Source organism: Erpetoichthys calabaricus, chromosome 18 (assembly GCF_900747795.2).
Source record: "Erpetoichthys calabaricus chromosome 18, fErpCal1.3, whole genome shotgun sequence".
Lineage (NCBI taxonomy): Eukaryota > Metazoa > Chordata > Cladistia > Polypteriformes > Polypteridae > Erpetoichthys > Erpetoichthys calabaricus.
This window is the reverse complement of record NC_041411.2, coordinates 87,899,664-87,922,327: the sequence shown is the minus strand read 5'-3', so window position 1 is coordinate 87,922,327 and position 22,664 is coordinate 87,899,664. Positions and strand designations below refer to the sequence as shown.

At 37.0% G+C, this 22,664-nt stretch overlaps 1 protein-coding gene across 1 annotated transcript; it reads right to left on the bottom strand.

The window, feature by feature from the left end:
• Positions 1-9,430: 9,430 nt before the first annotated feature.
• LOC127526237 (uncharacterized protein C3orf84-like) lies at positions 9,431-20,826 on the bottom strand. Its single transcript, XM_051921171.1, has 4 exons — positions 20,738-20,826; positions 12,580-12,693; positions 10,744-10,821; positions 9,431-10,101 (listed from the first exon to the last, which is right to left on the bottom strand). Exons 1-4 carry the CDS (start codon positions 20,762-20,764, stop codon positions 9,655-9,657), a joined length of 666 nt encoding a protein of 221 aa, XP_051777131.1. The 5' UTR covers positions 20,765-20,826; the 3' UTR covers positions 9,431-9,654.
• Between the last annotated feature and the right edge of the window lie 1,838 nt (positions 20,827-22,664).

Below are 22,664 nucleotides of genomic sequence, written 5' to 3'. Positions count from 1 at the left end.
ATATGTACACCAAATTAGCTAGTATTCATTTTTATATAACTATTCTATATATAGCACGTCACAGTATAACTTGGACAATCAAAGATATCCTATAATACTACTGTGACTTTATTTTTGACTTTCTCTTTTATAATTTTAATCCCCACCATTGTCAACTGGCCATAATTCATCAGTAAATGAATGGACAGACATTGCTGCTTTCCTTTTATGTCTAATCACTTTCTACTTTGTTCTCTGAGTGTTTTAACAAATCTGAATGGGTACCAGTTCTGTATTTAGTAATCAGTATAATCTTTACTAGTATGAAACAGAGAATTGTTCACTACATTCTGTGCCTGCACTCAGTGAAAAGTGCTACATAAAAATAAGTTGTATTGTTGTAACGTATTGTATAGAACTAGCACACGTCAACATATACAACATCAATATACAGTAAATACAAGCAATATAAAAGCCAAGTTGACTCTAAAGTAAATTATAAAAAATGTAAATACTTAAAACAGTTATATCAATAAAGAAAACAAAATATAGATAAAGGATAATGGGAATCAAAAAATCACCAAATATCTATAGTACTCTTACATATTAATAGGGGTGAGGTTAATCATGTTACCAATCTCAGTGTACAAATATTTTAATTTTACCCAGTACAGCCATCACAATACACAAAGTGATCAAATGTCCCATTGTGATATATATATCATATGATGAAAATGTCTGTGCTGGAGTACAGGATCCCACAAAATGTCTTGACTAGGAGAAGGCTATAACACACTCAGGGCTGAGAAACCAAGATCCATGGGGCTAATCCAAAAGGCAGTCGGTGCCGTAACAGAACAAGTTGTCCAACACATTTCTGAACCACCTTGCTCCCTTCCTCTTGTCATCCCGATTTAAAAAACAGAACAGCCTTTAATTGTAAAAAAAGACATAAACACAGAAAAATATCGCCTGGAGCTTGGCTATGAATGATAACCAAAGCAGCGCTTGTGTCACTTACTTTGCTGAACTTTCACTTCTTCTGAACTTTATTTTTCATTCATATGTAGGTTGGTGCAGCAGACGAATTAGGCCTGGTAGTCAGTGTGATAGTTAAGTCACCTTTATTTTTTTATTTCCACTTTTAGACAAGAGCGGTCATTTCTGTCCTAACGTGTGTGTCTCACTGTGACTGCACTGCCTTTTGTCTTGAATCTCAAGCTCTTCCTTTCAAATACGCTTAAGTCCCATACAGCCCTGCAGGCCACATGTTCCAGCTGAGCTCTATTTTGCAGTAACTCATGCCTGTCTTCCTTCGAGTCTCTTTCTCAAGCCTTGGATGGTTTTATTTGATCTCTTATGAAAAATAAAAGCCAAAAGTCACAATCACCTGTGAATCATGTTGATTACTTATGTACATTATGATTTAGCATTATGCCTAAATTTATGAATACTCATTAATGTTTCTGCTTGCAGTGTTTAGTGCAGTGATGTATCTTTTAGTACTGTCATGTGATGGCTGTACAGCAAGATAAAATGATATGGTGATAGATTTTCACTTTGATTGTTTTTTATGGTGTTATTGGACTGGTATTTTATCATCACCGATGCTATTAGCCTATTCTGAAATGGAGTGTCTCTCTCTTGCTTCTTAACGTGAAGTTTACTGGAGGCCATCTTATTCCTCAGCTGTTCTCTAGTGCTGCTGGAGCCACTGCAATTTCCCATGGAAAATAAATTTTTTTCCTAATATTTCTTCCTTACCAGTATATTCTTGCTGCCACCACTGCCTTACACTACTCAGGTCTTTCTCCTTCACATTTTAATTCAAATACCTTTTTGGGTTTGTTCCCATTTCTTCTACCGTCTCTCTTTCTTCACCAATTACCATTGTTATATTTCATATTCCAACTCTCAACATTTCTTTCACCTGTGTTTGTAAACCAGTTAGACCATTGTTTTAGGCCTCTGATTTATTCAAACCCTGTGTGGGTGATTAGCCCAATGACAAGAGCTCCATTACCGCAGGACAAGCGGCCTTCGGTCCACAGCTATTGTTATGAATATTCACAACAATCCTTGTTCTAGGACTTCCTCCATTCGCCACAAAGAGGATGTGCTCCAAGCTCCTCACTCTGTTTCTCTCTACATTTCCTACTCTCACTCTCTTACACATATGCATACACACACATACCTTCTACACGGCCATTCAGGATGGTTCTGTGCCACCGAACAGCTTCTCTCATTGGTCCAAGTGACCCCAACAGAATTTTCATGCCAAAACGCCCCAGATCACAGCTGTGTCTTTTATAGTAACACAAAGACCAAAACTGCATGCAGTACTCCGGATGAGATCTCGTTAGGTCTGAATTAGAATCAGAATTCACTTTATTGGCCAGGTACACTAATGTGTACTAGGAATTTGTCTTGATAGTATTGGTGCAACATTAGGATTAGGAGTACAATGAGGAGCTACAAGAATGAAATGTTAACACTACAGGTGATCCCACAATGGCATATAAAAGTCGGCTTCATGCAGAATGAGAACTCCTAAATAGAAAAAATGGCAGTAGAGAAATGGATAGAGAAGAAGAAAAGCTTTTTGAAACATTTAAGCTGTAATCACCTGAGAGAGAGAGATGATCCTCCACTTATGACCCAGATAGAGAAGACGGCTTATTGTTCTTTGCGCTTTCTCTTATGTTTACTGGCAGTTGTGTTTATTTAGTAGTCTTTTATACCTTTTGATTTGCTGGCTATTATGCTAAAGATCAAGAGTAACTCCATGTGGTGGCATCATGACACTCAATTCCTTCTCACAAGGAAAATTCAACCTCAATTTATCATTTTTTAATGTAGCATGGGAATAAAGTAAATGAAATAATGAACGGCATCAGCATGACTTTTATCAATAATAGGCTAAAATTACTGTATGGGAACTTTAAGCAAAACAGAAATCCCACACATTATTGAATGCTTATTCTGTAGCCCTCCCACTTGATACTTAGAACTGAAATGAATTGAATAAGACGTTTCCAGCTGAGTCACATTCAGCTCCAACAAGTTACATTTTTTTCTTGCTTCACTTTAAGCTTCTGTTTAACTGGTTTTGCTCTCAAGGCACAAAACAGTCAATCGGATGTGTCAATCCCTGAGAGAAACGTGGTGATCACAAGGGATTTCATTTACCACTGGTCACAATTATCTTAAAGATTTTAATTACAGTCTGAAGATACATGGATGTAAAAGCAGCTCTTAGGTACAGATAAACCTTAATACACACCCAGCCTATTGTACGTTGTACCGCTAAGCGATCAACACAACATAAACTGTAATCATGCTCTGTCCTTGCTATGAGCTGCCAGCAAACTCCAAATTACTGCAGCTCCTTTTCTAAACCCATCTTATGATTCTACCACTTAGAAAAGCCGCACCTTTCCCATGTAATTAATTAGTTCAAACAACGTTTAGCTGTAAGATGATAACGTGCCTTCTTTACATAATAATCTGCAGATAATATCAGTTTAATCAATTCCGTCTTATATATACTTACTGCAAATGACCAAGATAGACACAAAAAGGTTTGGGGCTCCACCACTTATACAGTAATCCCTCGCTACTTCGCGGTTCTCTTTTCACGGATTCACGACTTCGCGGATTTTATATGTAAGCATATCTAAATACATAACGCGGATTTTTCGCTGCTTCGCGGGTTTCTGCGGACAATGGGTCTTTTTACTTGCTTCCTCAGTTGGTTTGCCCAGTTGATTTCATACAAGAGATGCTATTGGCGGATGGCTGAGAAGCTACCCAATCAGAGCACGCAGTTAAGTTCCTGTGTGCTGCTGATTGGCTCAGCGACGGAGTGTTGCATTAACCAGGAAGTCTCATCTCACTCATTTATCATTAACGTGCTAATGCTTCAGGGGCCGTGTCCAAGCACCAACAGAAGATGGAAATGATTGCAGAAAAGGTAAAAGTTTTGGATATGCTGAAGGAAGGGAACAGCTACACCGCTGCAGGACATCGATTCTTTTTATTTAAAAAGGAGGAAAAGCATATAAGATCTACGACCGCAGTGTCCTTTAACCAGGGTGCAAAACGAGTTGCAAGTGGACGTGATAAGGCAGTAGTCTGGATGGAATCTGCTTTAGGAATCTTTGCAACAAGGTCGACGACGTCATGACCGCCTACAAGCTGCTAGGTGTACTTCGCTATACAGTAAGTGTAAACTTATCTACCGATTTCATTTTGCTTAGCAGTTGTCCCTGTTTTTAATAGAGTAAATGGTGGGTTGTAAACAATACAGGGAGGGTTTAAAAACGTCCAAATACACGTTAAATAATTAAATAAATATAGTGTTCCTACTTTCCGGAAATTCAGTTATCGTGGTCGGCCTTGGAACCTATCTCCCGCGATAAGTGAGGGATTACTGTATTCCTGTGATCAATTAATACTGAATGGAGCCGAGTAGTCTCTTTAGATGGAGTTCAAGACGGGACTGGCAATTGGGGAAAAGTGTCTGCTTTTATAGAGGGTGAACAGGAAGGGGTGTGTCCAAGGGACTGGAACCGGAAGTGAGGTCAATGGTAGGGTGGTTTCTGGAAACACAGGTGGAGTTAAGCAGATTTCTGTTTGGACGATCTTGAGTGGAGAGAGAAGAGGCGTTAGTGCACCCGGTCAAACCCTGCCCATTGACTGGCTCCCATGCCCTCATGTGTGACATTATCTAATTGATTTCTCCTTCCATTTATTCCCAGAGAAGTGATTTTTTTTTTTAATTTCTATAGTTAACTTACCTAAAGAAGAAAGGTAAGTTGTTGCTGTGTGAGCTGAGTACTCAGACTGGGCATCCAATTGGCAGTATAAGGAATGAAAGACGAAAATATACAAAATATGCAATTTCAAGCAACTGCTCTCAAGGTGACACTGAAACAACAAACTAATTTGTAGTTGAAGTCACATAGAACATTTCCCTATTTTAAGATAGATGAGTTCACAAATTCGTCACACAAAACAGGGCTATTTAATCATTAGAGCAACCTCTGCCACAAACATGTAAATTACTCTGTTTAACAGTCCTGACATTGCGTCTTCCTCCAATGATATATCCACTTGGTTTAAACGTATCTTAAAAATGCACCATTTCAGGTCAACATTTCCTCACTCTTACTGAGAACAAACTGGTCAACGGCCCATCTACCCCAAATAATGTCACTGATTGGTTTGTCGGAGATAGAGAGACCGCCCATACTCAGTTTGGTTCCAGAGCCAATGCTGTACATAATGGCCAGTCCAATTGTATGTACAGAGTGACCTCTTACATGGGTTCCAGTTCCTTCCCTGCCATAGAAGTTGTTTCTCATTCCAGCAAGGGAAATTTCCATCATCTGCTTCAGTCATCAACTGGCATTGTACCTGACGCTTATCCTCCACATTGTTTTAGTGAGCCCACATGATTGTTCCTCACAGATTTTTTAGGATAAGCCCTGGAAGACCACCCACCAGCAAGCACAACTTACTGGCCATACCGCCCAACTTTGTCCCAGTATCCTTGTTCCGGGTGGGTTTCTCTGCCAGTCATACATAACACGATCAGGAATACATGTCTCCAGATAAATACCTCAAAGGATCATTGAGGCACACAGACCACAACCTCAGATTTAAATACTAAAAGCATTCTTTTCTTTTATGTTTGTGTTATTTGCTTGTTTATTTTTTTATTTTGTGTCTGCTTTTATGAGTCATGACTTTTACGGTTTGAAGTCGTCTTTGAGAATACCATGATGAGAAGTTGTGCACAATCCCTACATGATCTGTTGCTATTCCTTCATCACTCTTTCACTTCAACACGAAAAGCATTGAGTACAGAAATAAAACATTTTAAACATTGACTTTGGGAAAGTCGGACATTTTCCATCTTTGGACAGTCTAGATCACATGTGTCGAACTCCAGTCCCGGAGGGTCGCAGTGGCTGCAGGTTTTCATTCTAACCATCTTCTTCATCAGTGACCAGTTTTTGCTGCTAATTCACTTCTTTTTCTTTAGTTTTAATTAACTTGACGCAGGCCCCTTAGTTGTTTCTTTTTCCTTAATTACCAGGCAAACATTAATAAGACACCAAATGAGCCGCCACATGACCAGCTGATCACACAATATCTGAAAATAAAGAAAGGTGAAGGTGGTCTCATTATGGTTGATCTCTCAGGTCACCAAAACATTTGAATGGTGTTCTTAGAAAAAAAACGAAAAATCAACAGCTTTGGAAATGTTTGCTGTGGCAGAATGGGAGCAGCAACAGGCCATGGAATTAAACAACGAGTTTAATTAACAGCAAGAATCAGCTGATCATTAAGAGATTAGCTGGAGTGAAATTGGTTGGAGTTTGAAGACCCAATTTAGCTGGTCATCTGTTGGCTCGTTTCATATCTTATTTCTGTTTGGTTGTCATTTAATAAAAAAATGAATCAATTCAGAGGACTGAATCCTTAAAAACAGGGCTGTTAAAATGAAGGGAAAAGAAGTTAATTAGCAGTAAAAACTGCTCACTGATAAGGAAAAGGGTTAGAATGAAAACCTGCAGCCACTGCGGCCCTCCAGGCCTGGAGTTCGACACCCGTGGTCTAGATGAACTGGATGGAAAAGCTCATTGGACTAATTGGCCTGTTCTCTTCATGATTTTTCTAATGAGATAGATAGATAGATAGATAGATAGATAGATAGATAGATAGATAGATAGATAGATAGATAGATAGATAGATAGATAGATACTTTATTAATCCCAATGGGAAATTCACAATGTTGTGAATAATGTTCAATAATGTTCAATAATGTTCTAATAAACTCAATCTTAAATGGGGATAAAATGGGATAGAAGTGGGTATAGGAAATAAAGCAAAGTTAAATACAAATAGCATAAGATTTAGTTAAAAATAAAAACACAGAAAAATGGAGCATTGTCTATGAACCTCATATCGTGCTTTCAGTAAACAGCTTTTCATAGATCACAATGATTTGACGTTTTGTGAAATTACCATCATCAAATCATCCACTCGTTCATCTTCTCATCCTCATCAGTCCAATGTAGTATTCCTAAGAGGATGGGGATCTCATGGCAGACCATGGCATTTTTAATAAGTCCAACAAGGCCTAAAGCAAACAAAAGTGTTAGTTTGATTATCATAAATAACCCAAGTAAGGGATGAACACAACGATCAACAATTGTACCAAATCAACTGAAAAATGGTCAAGATGTACTACCATTTTTACTAATGGAACATCACCACATCGACCAAAGGTGTCCCTGCATACCTGAAGTTTCTGTTGCCTTCAAAGGGCCTGGCCTTGCAGACAAGCCTTTCATCTACCTATTTGTTTGGAAGGATGGTCTATATGTCCCCCTTTGGTACAGTGTCCTCCTGTGTCATCCAGGTGGTTTTGTGACCTCTTACCTGTCCTCGCTGGCCTCATTCTCTTTGCGATGAAAGGGTCAGGCATCCCTACTAGCTGTTGATTTGCCTGTGTTCTGCTGTACAGCACTGTAGGCTTCTTCACAGGTGGTGACTTTTCCTCTTCTTGTGGAGGTGCTCCACCCTACTGACCCTCTAGGACACGTAGCACACAAAACACACCATCCCTAGCAGCCCCTGCAATTCCACGTTGGCATATGATGGACCTCTCCTGCTGCCAGTGTGGCTCCTTGGTTGTGGAGACGGTCTCCCTGTTGCACTGGCGCCCTCTTGCTAGCCAAGCCAACTATACGAGGTGAGACACAAAAATAACCGGATTGGTAAAAAAATATTTATAGACAATTTAAAGCATTCTAAACATTGTTATCTTTCATATACACCCCCTCCCAATCTCTACATCGCTCCATACGTATCTTTCATTGATTGAAACAGTGCTGGAAGTCTTCTTGCTTGAGGCTCTTCAAAAGGCTTGCTGTTTTTGTCTTCACTTCATCCATTGAAGAAAAATGCATTCTCTTCAGGTCAGTTTTGATTTTCTGGAACAAGTAAAAATCATAGGGACCTAAATCGGGCGAATAGGGAGGATGATCGAGGACAGGAATGTTTTTGTCAGTCAAAAACTCCTTTACGGAAAAAGAGAACATTCGCGAGAAATTTGAAAAATTAATTTAATCCATTTTGGAATAAGGCTGTAACATAACAAAATGTGGAAAAAGTGATGCACTGTGAATACTTTCTGGATGCACTGTACCTAGCTGGTCGGCGGTGTGAAAGGGCATGTTGGAGGGGATATACAGTAGTTCAATGATTCATGTCCGGCCAACTTGCAGATGGTTTTCCAGGAAAGACCCAAGCCCAGCCCGGTTATTTTTGTGTCTCACCTTGTATAATGTAAAATAAATGAATGAGAGGGCAGAAGAAGTTTATACACTTTAAATAATTAAATACAACTACATTGTTTTTCAGTAAATGGCTAGAAGGTATACGCATAATTCAATTAGGAAATATTTTTGGCTGCTTTTATCAGACCCAAGCATATGAAAAAGAGTGAAGGTTTATTACTAAATTAAACTCTGTCAATAAGGCCAAATGTGCTATTGGGTGAAGTGTCTTAAAATGTTTTGGCTGTCTGCTTCTGATTTAATTATTTAGTGCTTGGCTATAAATAAAACAGAATAAATAACTGCTGCTATCAATTTCATTACTCAAATTTTATTTCTGAGTACATCATTTTTTTCATTCAATAACATTATTTATATATATATAATAATTATATAAAATCACAATCAAAATAATTCAGTACAAAAATAAATGCTTTTCTTAAAAACAAAATGAATTAAGTGTAAGATGTCAGAATAACAAGTATCCTTCTACAAGATAAAAGATAATGCATTAGAGACACAGATTATTGTGTTACTGAACGCTGTCGGAAATGAGTCATCACACTCCATGTATTCAACTCTGTAAAGCTGTTATGATAAAAAGTTAAAAGGGTGTGGCGTTGTAAATCTTGGTTTTCCTAATCACCTAGTAATTCAATGTAATTGTCTTAACATAACTGAATTAGCTATATGTCACAGAATCATCCCGTAATTAATGAGGTAATTAAATGCCTGCTATATAAAAATTTACTGTCACTTTAAATTAAATTCCAGATCAAATAAAAACAAAAAAAATGTGTTGCTCACCCAGAGGAAAACTGGCATAATATTGTCATGTGCACTAATGTCACCACATTTATTTGAAGACCTTTATTAGCTCTATTACATGAAGAGAGCAGTATGACAAAAAGTGATCATATACTGCAGTCACATGTAAGGAGACAAAATGCCTTCAGACAACAGACATATACTGTAGTATACTGAAGAGTTTCTGAACAGTTCACAATATATTTAAAATGTTAAATTACGCCATAAGTATGTTGATTCTTTTGCCCTCAAGCAATGGATGGCTCCTTCGTTGTTGTGTTAACAAACATAGCCACTGCCAATATTTCTAATTGCCCTGAATCTAATTCACCTGCTAGTCACCATCATGTGAAGTTTGTCTCCATCTTGAAATGCTATGTTTTTTGTCAAAAAACAAACTGATCTGATATTCTTCTTTCGATAATAGATAAAGACACGGTGGAACTCAATTGCACAGATGACTCACTTTAACATACTTAACCACATGATGAAAAAGTAAAAAGAGGTATTGTCAGTGTCAGTTTCCTGTTGTGTGCCACTTGAGACAGTCTGATACAGAAAGGGTAACCAATGGAGTTGATTTTGGCCTTCTTGGGTTGGAGAAGGAGGGCTCAGGCTTCCCATTAAAATAAGAGTAAGTGGCCTCCCTTACCAGGGACTCACTGGAAACTCTTCCTGTCAACATGTTAGTTTGAATCTTGGAATTAGGCTGACAATGGCTGTAGGCATGTTGGTAGGTGGTATTATAGCTCTCAGATGGTGACAAAATCGGCATTACAGTATGCTGAGAAGAGTTCTGCAAAGACAATCCAGCACTTGAAGAGTTGTGGAAGTCATTTCGGTAAGTGCTGAATAGTGGACCTGTTCCAGAAAGCTCAAGTTTCAAGGGCATCCAGCTAATTAAAGTTGGATTAAACCGGGAGGACTGGGCCACAGAGCTCTTCACTTTCTTTCTTCCTAAACCCTTGGTGACAAAGGAAACAAATTAAGAAACAGAAATTATCTTGTTTACTTTCTTGGTTATACTTCTTTGAGCAAGAAATGTTCCAGTCATTATAGAATATGCAAAATGTTAGGTACATATCTATTTGTTGATCAATTAATTTAATCAAATTGAAACAATGCAGGAACCAGCCCTGGAACCAGAGGTGATATGTAGCTAGAGTTTATGCCAGCAGAAACAGGATAATTCAATATGTCATTCAAAATGTGACAAAAGTCCATCACAGACACAGTTTCACATTCACATCTGGACTGAACTGTTTGTCTGGCAGTGTCAAAAATATGGTATTACTGTTGGTCTACAGAGTGCCAATTCTGCTCCATCACTGAATCACTGTGTGTTCAGCAGCAAGTCACTTAATCCTCCATAATATAAATCTATCTATAAACTGAGATACAGTTCTGTAGCTGGGACTGCATATAGAAATGCTGTATATGTTTTGTGGTTGTTGACTGTGGAACACATGTGAGCATAAACAGAACATAGGAGCTCCACAGAGATACCTCTTCAGTATGAAAAAGGGCTAGGACTATGAAGCAGCTACACTATTGCTGTGTCACTGTGTGGCATCAAAAGCAAACATGAAAAATAAAAACCACTTACACTTTCAAAATAGTGAGCATTGGTCTGAAAAACATGCCGGTTGTCATGAGCAGAAAAAGAGTGCTTCCTGGGGTTATCCTAAAAGGCATTCATGAATCTGATTAGTAGGTACTGTGCAAAGAGAACTCTATGTACTCAACAAAATAACACCTGAAAAGTAACCCTAGATGGCTATTTCCCATTGGGATTAATAAAGTATCTATCTATCTATCTATCTATCTATCTATCTATCTATCTATCTATCTATCTATCTATCTATCTATCTATCTATCTATCTATCTATCTGATTTACTAAAAAAAACAAACAAAAAAAATTTTTTATTACATATTTTTCTGAAATAATTTCTTTTACAAGGTCACAGGAGGCTAAACACTAAGATTGTTTTAAGTTACATTCTGCAACGAACTATCTCAAATCTGATTACCTCAGTTCAGGTACAGTATATGAGTGTTGGAGTCTATTCAAGCAATAAGAAGAACAAAGCATGAAGCAGATTTTGGATGTCCAAAATCTAGTCCACCAGAGGGCAGCCTCATACACACCTCCAAAATCACAGTTACACTGGTCAAGATTTCGCCTTATATTTCGCCTTATACAATTTCTTGTATTAGGAATTTGGTAGTTTTTGCATACCCCTTGGGGTCAGAGCGCAGGGTCAGTCATTGTACAGCGCCCCTGGAGCAATTACAGGTTAAGGGCCTTGCTCAAGGGCCCAGCAGAGTAGGATCTCTTTTGGCAGTGACGGGGATTCGAACCAGCAACCTTCGGGATACCAGCACAGATCCTTAGCCTCAGAGCCACCACTCCGCCCCAGTCACCTATAAACAGTACGCCTAACGGGATGTGTGAGAACAACTAGAGTACACAGAGGAAAATGCACATTGACACTATAGTTGAATAATCCTGTTCACACCAGGTCAATTTAAACTTTCCAAATAACAGACCCTCTATGTGGGATGAGTGGGAAAAATCACTTCCTGGAGGAAACGTGTGTACAAACTCCACACACAAAGTGATACCACTGGGAATAAGACCCTGCTCCCTAAAAGGTTGAGGCACAGCACAAATCACTGTCTATGTTGACTACATAAAAAATTAAAAAAGGCAATATCTGTACATTCTTTTCAAACAAATATTTTTAAAACAGAAAATGACACAGTTCTGAAAACAGGACAAGCATTACTCAGAATAACTTGGTAGCACTAGTCTACATTATTCCGAATTCATGTTAGTACCTCTAATGCACAGAAGGAGCAAAGCAAATTTTGCCTTTCTGGCTTTTGATTTTCTGTGGGTAATTATTGACACACATGTAAGATTAACATTCAAGCTTATAGTATTACCGACATACATAAAATGTTTAGATATATACTGTATTTTGTCTAAATCATTTTTAAATATGCTCTATTGGCTTTGAGTATGCTTGGTCACTATCAGTGTGGCATTTGCACATTTTCATGTCATGATAAGGTTTCCCTGCATGTTCTGAGCATTTGCATGTTTTGTTAATTTGGTGAAATTAAATTGGTCTGGTGTGAAAGAAAGTGCACTGTGATTGACTGGTGACGCATTCTGGTTTGGTTACCACCTTGCTAATTCCATGTGACCCTGTAAGAGTCTAAGACATTTACAAATTAGACAGATGAAAGAAGAAAGAGTCAAATCTGCAATAAATTAAAATGTGTTTCCTTTATTATAGAAGACGACTGTAAGTAATTATGTAACTTAAGATGTAGTAATGTGTGGATACAGCAGAAATAATCAACAGACTTAGAAAAACTGTACACATAAATCTGCTTGTTGAGAAATAAATACATACAGAATATTTACCGTACCTTTAGCCTCTGTACCAACTTTTCTGGCGGGGTGGGTCTTGCTGCTAAACGATATTCTTGTAAGTAGTCATTCCGGGATTTACTTCGAAAATGCCCATAATAACCACTCGGAAACTAAGAACAATAAAAAATAAGATGTTATCACAGTACTCTTAGCCATAAGGTACTGTCTCTGTTACAAGCCTGAAATCAAAAACATTACACATTTTGGTTATCTAGTAATCCTGATCGCAATCTATTAAATATTGTAACCAAATTTTTCTAAGGAGGTTGGCAAAATTTAAAAACAAAAAATAAAAATATTCGTATCATTTAAAAGGCTTCAATACATTACACAATATGTGAAAAATGCAATGAGATTAAAAGCAAAAATTTATCTTTATATATAATACGCTACCGTGGCTGTCCGTTTGTCTATCCAGGATTTTAAATCACTTCAAACCGCAAACCGTTTGACTTACTGACCTCAAATTTAGTACACATATGCTATGTGACGTCTACTATCTGATTTCAGGTTGATGATTGATCTCCAAGGTTATTCCTCTTTTTATTTTATTTTATTGTACAATCAACTCTTGGCGGCAGCCAGCAGGGTGGCTGTATGGCGCATGTGTATGGGCGCCGTACTCATCACTACCACCTTCGTCGTTACTTCCCCTACCTCTTCATATCTTAAATCATTCTTGAGGCAGATTGAAGACTTAAGTGCCAGCTTTGGTGAAAAATTTAAGAAAACGTACTAAGTAATTGCAACACAAACACTGACTTAATCAGTTTTAATGCGAAAAGGTGTTGACAAAAGAAGAGAAGCGGCGGGCGCTAGGGTGGAGAAAAGAAGAGCTGCTCCGGACATCAACCTCTGAGCAAACGAATGCTAAACGTACAGAGAAAGAGGATGAAAACTAGGAATGCTCAAATCAAGTGTATTCACTGCATGTTATCGTGCAGCCCGCCGTTACTGGTGTTTTATAAAAGAAACTAGAACACACATGCATGAAATAGACAAAGACAACGGAAACACATATTACAAATCTAATTAAAATTTAATCTGAATGAATTTGGCCTATTAATGGTATAAAAAGAATGTATTTTACTAGTGGTCCTTTGAAAACATTAACTTTCCATTTTATCATATATCTTCCACAGAAGCGCAACATACAGCAAAATGACTAGCTACATCACTGTGATGGAGAGCTAGATACATTGTTACAGATTACTGTGTTAATTTAATATGTGATTAAAACAGCCCCAGCCCCAGCCCCAGCTATGCTACCATCCACACAAGACATGTATGGCAATGGACACCTTTAGAAAACTCTTTCCATCGTGACAGATCTCACATAAAACAGCAACAAAATGTGTGCCCCCAATGCAGAATGCATTATTTTAGGTTTTAATACCAAACCACCACACTTTCCAACAGTTTCTACTGTACCTGAAGGATATTAAACTGCCAACTACTTTGACCAAACCTCCATTATACACTATATGGCAAAAAGTATGTGGATTCCCATCCAAATGAATGAGCTCAGGTGTTTCAGCCACGCCCATTGTTAACAGGTGCATAAAATCAAGTGCATATCCATGCAGTCTCCATTGACAATCTTTGGCAGTAGAATGGGCCATACTGAAGAGCTCAGTGACTTTAAACATGGCACAATCATATAGTATGCCACCTTTGCCACAGGTCCATAACATAACATTTCTGTTCTGCTAGATCTGCTTCAGTCAAGTGTAAGTGCTATTATCGTGATGTGGAAGTGTCTAGGAGCAACAACAGCTCCGAGACCAAGTGGTAAACCATGTAAAATTAAAGAGTGGATCTGCTGAGTGCTGTAGAGCATAGCACGTTAAAAACTGCCTATCTTCTTTTGCATCACTCACAACAGAGTTCCAAACTACCTCTAGAAACAACATTAGCAGAATTACTGTGTCAAAAGCTTCATGAAATAGGTTCCACGGCCAAGCAGCTGCACATAAGCCTAAGATCACTATACAAAATCCAAACATCATCTGAGAGTTGTGTGAGGCATTGCCACCATTTGACTCTGGAGCTATGGAAACACAATGTCAGAGTGATGAATCATGCTTCACTATTTGGCAGTCTGATGGACAAATCTGTATTTGGTGGGGCCAACTCTATAATAATCCCCATGGTTTTGTAATGGGATGTCAAACAATCTCATACTGGTAAATTGGCTATGTGTTCACAAATCTTTGGGCATACAGTGTAAAAGTACCCTTACAATGAATTCTTTTGCACTACCGACTCAGTTTTTGTTGTATTGTCTTATTTTTACTTTGTCTGATACATGTTATACGTTCATATCGGAAACTTATTTATGCATTAATGTTTCATTTGTAATGGTCATATATACAGTATACATTTCCTTTTACTCTGTTTCGTAATTTGCATTGAGACAAGTAACATATGTTTTTCATTGGGCTGTAACTGATTGAGCTGAATTGATTTTTTACATTTTAATCTACCCTCTTTGCATTTTTATTCTTATATAGTGCACTCGTTATACATAAGCTCTGATAGTGCACTCATTATAGATAAGCTCTTAGCACTGACCTCATTGATAGCTATGTAACATCCATCCATCCATCCATTTTCCAACCCGCTGAATCCGAACACAGGGCCACGGGGGTCTGCTGGAGCCAATCCCAGCCAACACAGGGCACAAGGCAGGAAACAATCCTGGGCAGGGTGCCAACCCACCGCAGGACAGCTATGTAACAGTTAAAATAAAATAAAAAACACTATGCCAAAAATTACAAAACTTACAATATGAATATACAAATAGGCAGTAAATGAGGTATGTACTGTATATACAGAACAGACAATGGATATCAAAAGTCTACATGTCATAGCTGAAATTTGATGTTTTACAAACATCATGAGAAGACAATGTATACGTGGAAAATAAACTGAAGAATGAAACCTCCAAAATCAAGTCAATGATGTATTACTAAAGTGTGCTAGTGGTCAACACAGATGGACATGTCTGGCACCTGAATAAATGGAAATTACTTTCAGAGCTGAATGGCAGTAAAACAAAGTACTGTACTGGAAAATAACCATGAGTGAAACAGAAAAGAATGGCTATAACTGTGTTTGTAAAAGAAAGAATAATTGAAATGAAACCTGGTAGCACTTCAATTACCTGGTAGTAAATTAGGAAAAAACTGAGGTGAAAAAATAATGGATGTGTCTGGTTGGGAAATATCTGCAATTCAAATACTAAACTGTTTGTTTCTACTGGAAAATATCCATTGTTTGGCACTCAGGCTTATAGCCCTATAAATCTTTATGTACACAAGGCATACATAGTCTGGAATGTATCTTGTAGTGCATTTGTAATACAATATGCTATTGGAATAATTCAACAATAGACAAGGAAATGGAGCAACAACAAACAACACACCAAGGATCACCAATCATATCACTGTGCATCAACCTAAAAATAGGCATCAAAGCAGAACTGGCATGCGCACTTACCATGATATATGACATATTTGATGTGCCAATTCAAAGAAGAATTAATATTTACAGGTTTCATAGTGCTGTTTACAGACATCATCATACAATTTATTCCAGTTATCATATCACAAAAACTAAACAGGACAAGTATATATTAAAAGACAATTTCAGCTATTAGTACAGTATAGTATTAAATAAGACCCTTTCATTTCTGTTCTTATTTACTTATGTTAATTTGTGAAAAAGTAATAAATAATGTGTGACCCAATTAGGCTGAATTTTCCCTTGCTCCTCAATGTTTTTCTTATTTCTTTCTAAATATATTACTCCAGCGTCTATTTTATAATCATAGATAGATAGATAGATAGATAGATAGATAGATAGATAGATAGATAGATAGATAGATAGATAGATAGATAGATAGATAGATAGATAGATAGATAGATAGATAGATAGATAGATAGATAGATAGATAGATAGATAGATAGATAGATCTTTATTTATCCCCATGTGGAAATTTAGCAAAGTGATGAATCAGTCATTTTCTAACTAAACTGTGGGAGGCATGCAGAAGCCTTCCTGGATGTGAACCCTGAGCTCCTTAATGCGAGGCAGCAGTGCTAGCTAATAATAATAATAGTAGTAATAATAAAAACCTGAAAAAATGGTATAGATTTTGTAACCAGATTGTTAATTTTACATTACTTTTATTTAATGGTTAGTTAAACGCAACACTAAAGGGATCAGTCTTAGGAAAAAAAGTGAACCAAATGAAGAAAAGATATCATGTAAACTCTGGTGCAATAAAACCTATGTTTACTTACAAACAAGAAAAACCTATGATACTGGTAATTTCCCTTTTAACATATGGAGTGCTAGAACATGTCCTTCTATTAACATAACTGCTGAACTGAACTGAAGGTCACAGGGACTGGAGTCAATGCTGAAAGTATCAGGTAGAAAGCTACAAACAAATCTAGATGGGGTACCAGTCAGTCACAGGGAATGTTTACATGTTTACTTATACAAGACTCATTTGATAATTAATCTAACACTTGTCTTTTATACTGTAATGCTGGAACATATAGACATAGGGAGACTATCCTGAAAACACACTGTCAACATTTAATGGAAATAGCTACTGTAGCAGTTGTTTTGCTGTTATTAATAAGGTGTGCCTTTCTGGAAAATGTCACTGGATACACACAGAGACAACACTTCCTGATTCTCATGAGTTTCTTCTGCTGCTGCTTTGGCATGTCCATATTTTCCCACTTATAGTGCCTGTATATTTTCTGTATATATTAAATGTATTGGACTTAAGTCACCTTTAAAGCTGTCACATAATGTAACATTAGAGTAAATTGGATATCAGCTCTGACATTCTTAAACACTGACAGTATTAAATTGTGTCATCTTAGAGACAACCTTTTTTTATCAAGGGCTCATACAGTACATTGACATTTTAGTTTTCACTACAATCTGTTTCCATTATGGATATAACTAGTACTCATGCAGTATTACCTCAAAACAAATATTTGGAAGTTAAAAAAGACAAATAAGGAGCATTACTTCTAGCAAAAACAGTATGCTGCCTCTCTATAAAATAAATTGCAATACCCATACTAGTACTGTAAAATGTAAGCTTTTTCAAATTTATTTTTCATTTATGTTTTCTCAAGCCACCAAGTCCACAGTTTCATTTTTTAATATATTTTTTCACACTTACTGCTGCAGACTCAAATCATGTTGATCAAGCAGCACTTTACAAGATTATATATTACTGCTTTATTACACTAGTAGAATACATGACATATTTGTTTTACACAGTGGCATATCTTTTTACGTCCATCCATCAATCCCTTTTCTTAAACTCACTGTCTGCATCAGGGTTGTGGAATTGCAGAGCTAAGCTCAGCATAAACAGGAGGCAGGCAGATACCTGGCTTGAATGAGGTGCCAGTCCACTGAAGGGCACACTCACACATTCACTAACACTAGGCCAGTTTAGGGTCACAAATTAACCTAACCTGCATGTATCTTTGGAATATTGGAGGACTACATGGGCAATAAACCATCCAAACTGGCAGCTGTGATGCAGTACTACTAACGACTGAGTCATCATGGTGCTTTAAATTGTTAAAAACTGATCTCAAAAATCACTTAATTACTTTAATGTCACCCTACACTATTGTTACCAAAAAACACTAATTTAAAAATTGTTATAGTTTACATTGCCTAATTCAGGGTTAGTTTCAGCCATGTGACCATTTTTCCTAGAATTAGATCACGCTGCCACCAAAGACGTGAATTAACTGTGTAAGGTTCACTGGGAAGCAGAAGCATTTGCCTAGATATAGACTGTACTTTTAAAATACTTAAAATGTAATAGTTTCCTTTAAATGTAATTTCAGTTTGGGCATTCCTTCTCACACGGGTTTGAACATGAAAGTACAGAAAAAAAAAAAAAACAGCTGTTGAACTGAAAAATGGTCAGATCAGCTTCTCCAAAAGAAAAGCCAACAACAAAAAGTTGCTTCAGAGCCAAAATGGCAAAGGCAAGGTAAAATGTGATCCTATATAGAACAAAAAACTTGTGACAGATTTGAAAGCAGTCATTTCGGAGCTGTGATGCAGCAGATAATAAAGATAAGAAAAATATTTAAAAACGAAATGTTGACCAGGTATCATTTTAAAAATAGTTAGAAATAGGAAACTGAAAAGAAGAAAGTTTTTTTTTGCTTTATCTTAAAAACTCACTCTTAAAACAATTCACATTTTCCTTTTTTGTGTATTCCAAAATGTGCTTATTTGTTTGTTTTTATGACTTTTTACAACCAGCCCTTAGTTTTTTTATACTAGTAAAATGGTTTTAAAGAACACATATAAAAGTAGTTCCAAAAAGAACATGCAACATTCACTCTGGACATCAAGGTTTCACAATCATTAATGCTGCTGCACAACTCCACTAGATCAGATTAAACTTCTTATCCTGTCACTTTCTTTGTACAGTTAGTTGTTTATGCAGTTTTTCTCCTTGGATCTATTTTTCTCCACATTAAAAAGATAAGTTTTAAGTATTCATTGAATACTCTAAAAGTGGATCACTATGATTAAATATGGATTTTACATAAATGAGCCCTGCATTGAGCTAGCACCTTTGTCTATGGTTAGTTCTTGCCATATGTCTGATACTGCCAGGAGGGACTCTAGCCCCCACAGATCCTGTAATTTTATTAAATAGGTTTGAAAAGAGATGGATTTAATAACCCATAAGGAAAAGGCAATAAGGCTCCAACAAAACTTGTCACTTGTGAGTAATAGATGTGAAACCACTTGTCAAACATGTTCTCTGTATCATTGATTGTAACAGATATGGCTGGAACCTGGAAGGGCAGAAACATACCTTGATACATATTCAGACTTACTCTTGAAATTATGCACATATATACGACCAGCACATCACATTCAGCTTACATGACCAAATACTTTCATGTGATTCTTAATTTTAATTGGTAAAAATAAAACCATGTGTCTGCTAATTAATACTTGTAAACATATAACGGTAGAAGATAAATTATGCTTTAGATGTGATGTTTACTTTAGGTGTAAACTTTACATAGACAAGTAGATAGGGAAGGCGGCACGGTGGCGCAGTGGGTAGCGCTGCTGCCTCGCAGTTGGGGGACCTGGGTTCACTTCCCGGGTCCTCCCTGTGTGGAGTTTGCATGTTCTCCCCGTGTCTGCGTGGGTTTCCTCCGGGCGCTCTGGTTTCCTCCCACAGTCCAAAGACATGCAGGTTAGGTGGATTGGTGATTCTAAATTGGCCCTAGTGTGTGTTTGTGTGTATCCTGTGGTGGGTTGGCAACCTGCCCTGGATTGGTTCCTGCCTTGTGCCCTGTGTTGGCTGGGACTGGCTCCAGCAGACCCCCGTGACCCTGTGTTCAGATTCAGCAGGTTGGAAAATGGATGGAAGTAGATAGGGAAATATGGCTTTTTACAGAAGATAGATAGATAGATGGGTAAAAACAAAATATTAAGAAAAAAGACCTAGAAAAGTGCTTGATTTGATTAAAACATGTACAGTATATGTGAGATTAACATTAAATATGTTAATCAATGAAGTACCCTATTTATAGAAAACAACAGCTATTAAAATATAATTTCTAACCTCTTGATGGTTGTTCCAGGACGACTTGATTCTATGGTGCTATTCAACATGTTACATTGTTTTAAATACTAAAATCTAAATCTAAAAATTAAAAATACTAATTGGCAGTGAAAAAAGTTATACAAATAACTTCCAGAGACGTAAACTCGGCTGCAGTTTGTTTAGTTTTTGCGCATAATGTTAGGTTTTGTTTCTGTAATTCGGAAAGTGAGGAAGTGTTCTCATGCAGAGATGTTGTTGCATCCCACAGTATTTCTTAAGAAAGACTTTCAATGTACGCTTTTTGTGAATAACAAACGTGCCAAAATATTTGAAACTATCAATTTTGTAGTGTTAGACGTTTGTGAAAGAGTAAATGTTTCTATTTCATAAGTGTTTTCACCTTTTTCAAGTCATACACCAATAATGTTCAATGTATAGGGACAAATTGCTAAGCCAAGGCGTTTATAATAACAAACTTTAAGCTTTAGGTTTCTATTGCTGAATAATTATCGACTTACCCAAGATCCAGTTATATCACCTGTCATCACTGCGGAATACTTTACAAAACTTGTTAAAGTCTGTAAACCACTGCACTCTATTTGCCCGGACACACGTTCTGTTTAGTGTTTAAGCCGTTGCTAGGTTATGCCCAAGGTAAGGGGCGTATGCTTTTAAGAGGCGTGTTCCTCAGTGGCTGCATCACACGTCAATCTACATTTGAGTCTGTATAAACAGGGTGGTATTCCAGTTTACCCCTTTCACTCAGACGGCTTACTACAATTTTAGGATCGCGGGAAGCTAGAGCTATTCTGACAGGATCGAGCGCAAAACAGAAACAAACCCTTGAAAGCCAGACTCAAGCGACCTATTTATATTTTCATCACTTAAAATCAGCTTGTGTGCAGAAAATTATCCAAATACAGTGCATTGATTGAGAACGAAAGAAAGACAGCAACTTGAACGGGTACTATTTCGTGTTGTGGTTTGAATGACTTGGAGGTAATCCGGCAGCCCAGCATTTAAGAGGTCCTACCAGTTGATTTAATCTTACTAATCAATGCATGGATCATTATTCATATTTATTTTAAAATGGTTCATTAGCATTTATATTAAAGGCTACAAAATGTGCATATTATCCTTTAAAATGTAAAAAATAAAAAATGTACGCCAAAATTAAAAGAACAGTTAAAATGCACATATAGACTTTTATTATATTATCATTGTAGGATCTAGCGAAACACACACACACACACGCACACGCGCGCACACACACATATAGTATATAAATGTATATACACAAATGTATATATAAAAATATAAACAAAAAAAATTAAAATCACTTAAACTGATAGAAAAGTAATACTCATCCATAATAATAATAATATTGTATTTATATAGTGCCTTTCACATGCTCAAGGCCGCACCTAATTATACATTTGGTTTTGCCCTCAGCTCAGGCTCTATTTGTTTTTAATATTCTTTTCAAGATCTCTGAAATTCTAATAAATCTCAAGCTCTTATTGACTTTGTTAGAATTAGTCTGTATGAAATATCCATCTTGAATAATCAATTGCTTCTGTTACATTACCAATTCACTGTTTAATTTTGCTCTGCTGGAATAAACTTGCATCCTGATTTACTTTACAATGGCTTATGGATATTGTATTTTAACAAAAATCTGAAAAAAACAAAGCATACACAAGATGGATCAACATCACAAAATACAGCAGCCTTTCTTCAATTTAGCTCTTTTTTTGTCAACGCACAAACACTTAAAATCATAATAATGTCTGCTTTTTGCATGCAAATATATTGTTTAATGAAGAAATGTAAAGGGAAATGATTGATAATTTCAAAAGGAAACATTCTGTGCTTCAAACACACATTTCAGACAGTAAAAATTATTTTGAAGTCAAGAATTTTTAAAAATGGCAACACTGAATCTCAAAGCCACCAGAATCAAAAAATATTTATTTTACATGATACTCTTCACATAGCACAATACACTTTACAAATGTAGAAATAAAAGTAAAAAGATTTAAAGTCATTTTAGAGTGGATTGATACACTGTGACCCAAACATAAGGAAGCTTTTAGAGACTGAGCTTAAAGGCTTGTCTGGGGGTGCAGGGGCATTACAGGCTGTTGTAAGGATTGCTATCAAGGTCTCCTTGGTGCACGTATAGTGTGACTGCTGGTCTTTTTGTTTTTCCTTTGTACATTGTTTCAACACTGGGGTTAGACTGCATGTGACCCAGGAAATGGTTTTAAAAACAGTTTTGGGCTAGAAGCCAAATAAAATTGAATTTAGGAGGATATGTGCTTGATTTGCAGGAGGAAGACAAACCTGAGACCAAGGAGAAATGTAGACGAGGTGAAACAGGAGTGATCAGTATGGCACTGAGGAAGTTGGGTGGCAACTCCACCCAACAGACAGGTGTTTATT

What these genes read in the sequence shown, in the direction of transcription:
- LOC127526237 (XM_051921171.1), bottom strand. Translation starts at nt 20,764, where the DNA reads ATGACAGGTGATATAACTGGATCTTGG. An exon ending in GTGATATAACTGGATCTTGG is followed by an intron (nt 12,694 to 20,737) that starts GTAAGTCGATAA and finishes TATTGTTCTTAG; the next exon opens with TTTCCGAGTGGTTATTATGG. An exon ending in ATGCTCACTATTTTGAAAGT is followed by an intron (nt 10,102 to 10,743) that starts GTAAGTGGTTTT and finishes TTTGTCACCAAG; the next exon opens with GGTTTAGGAAGAAAGAAAGT.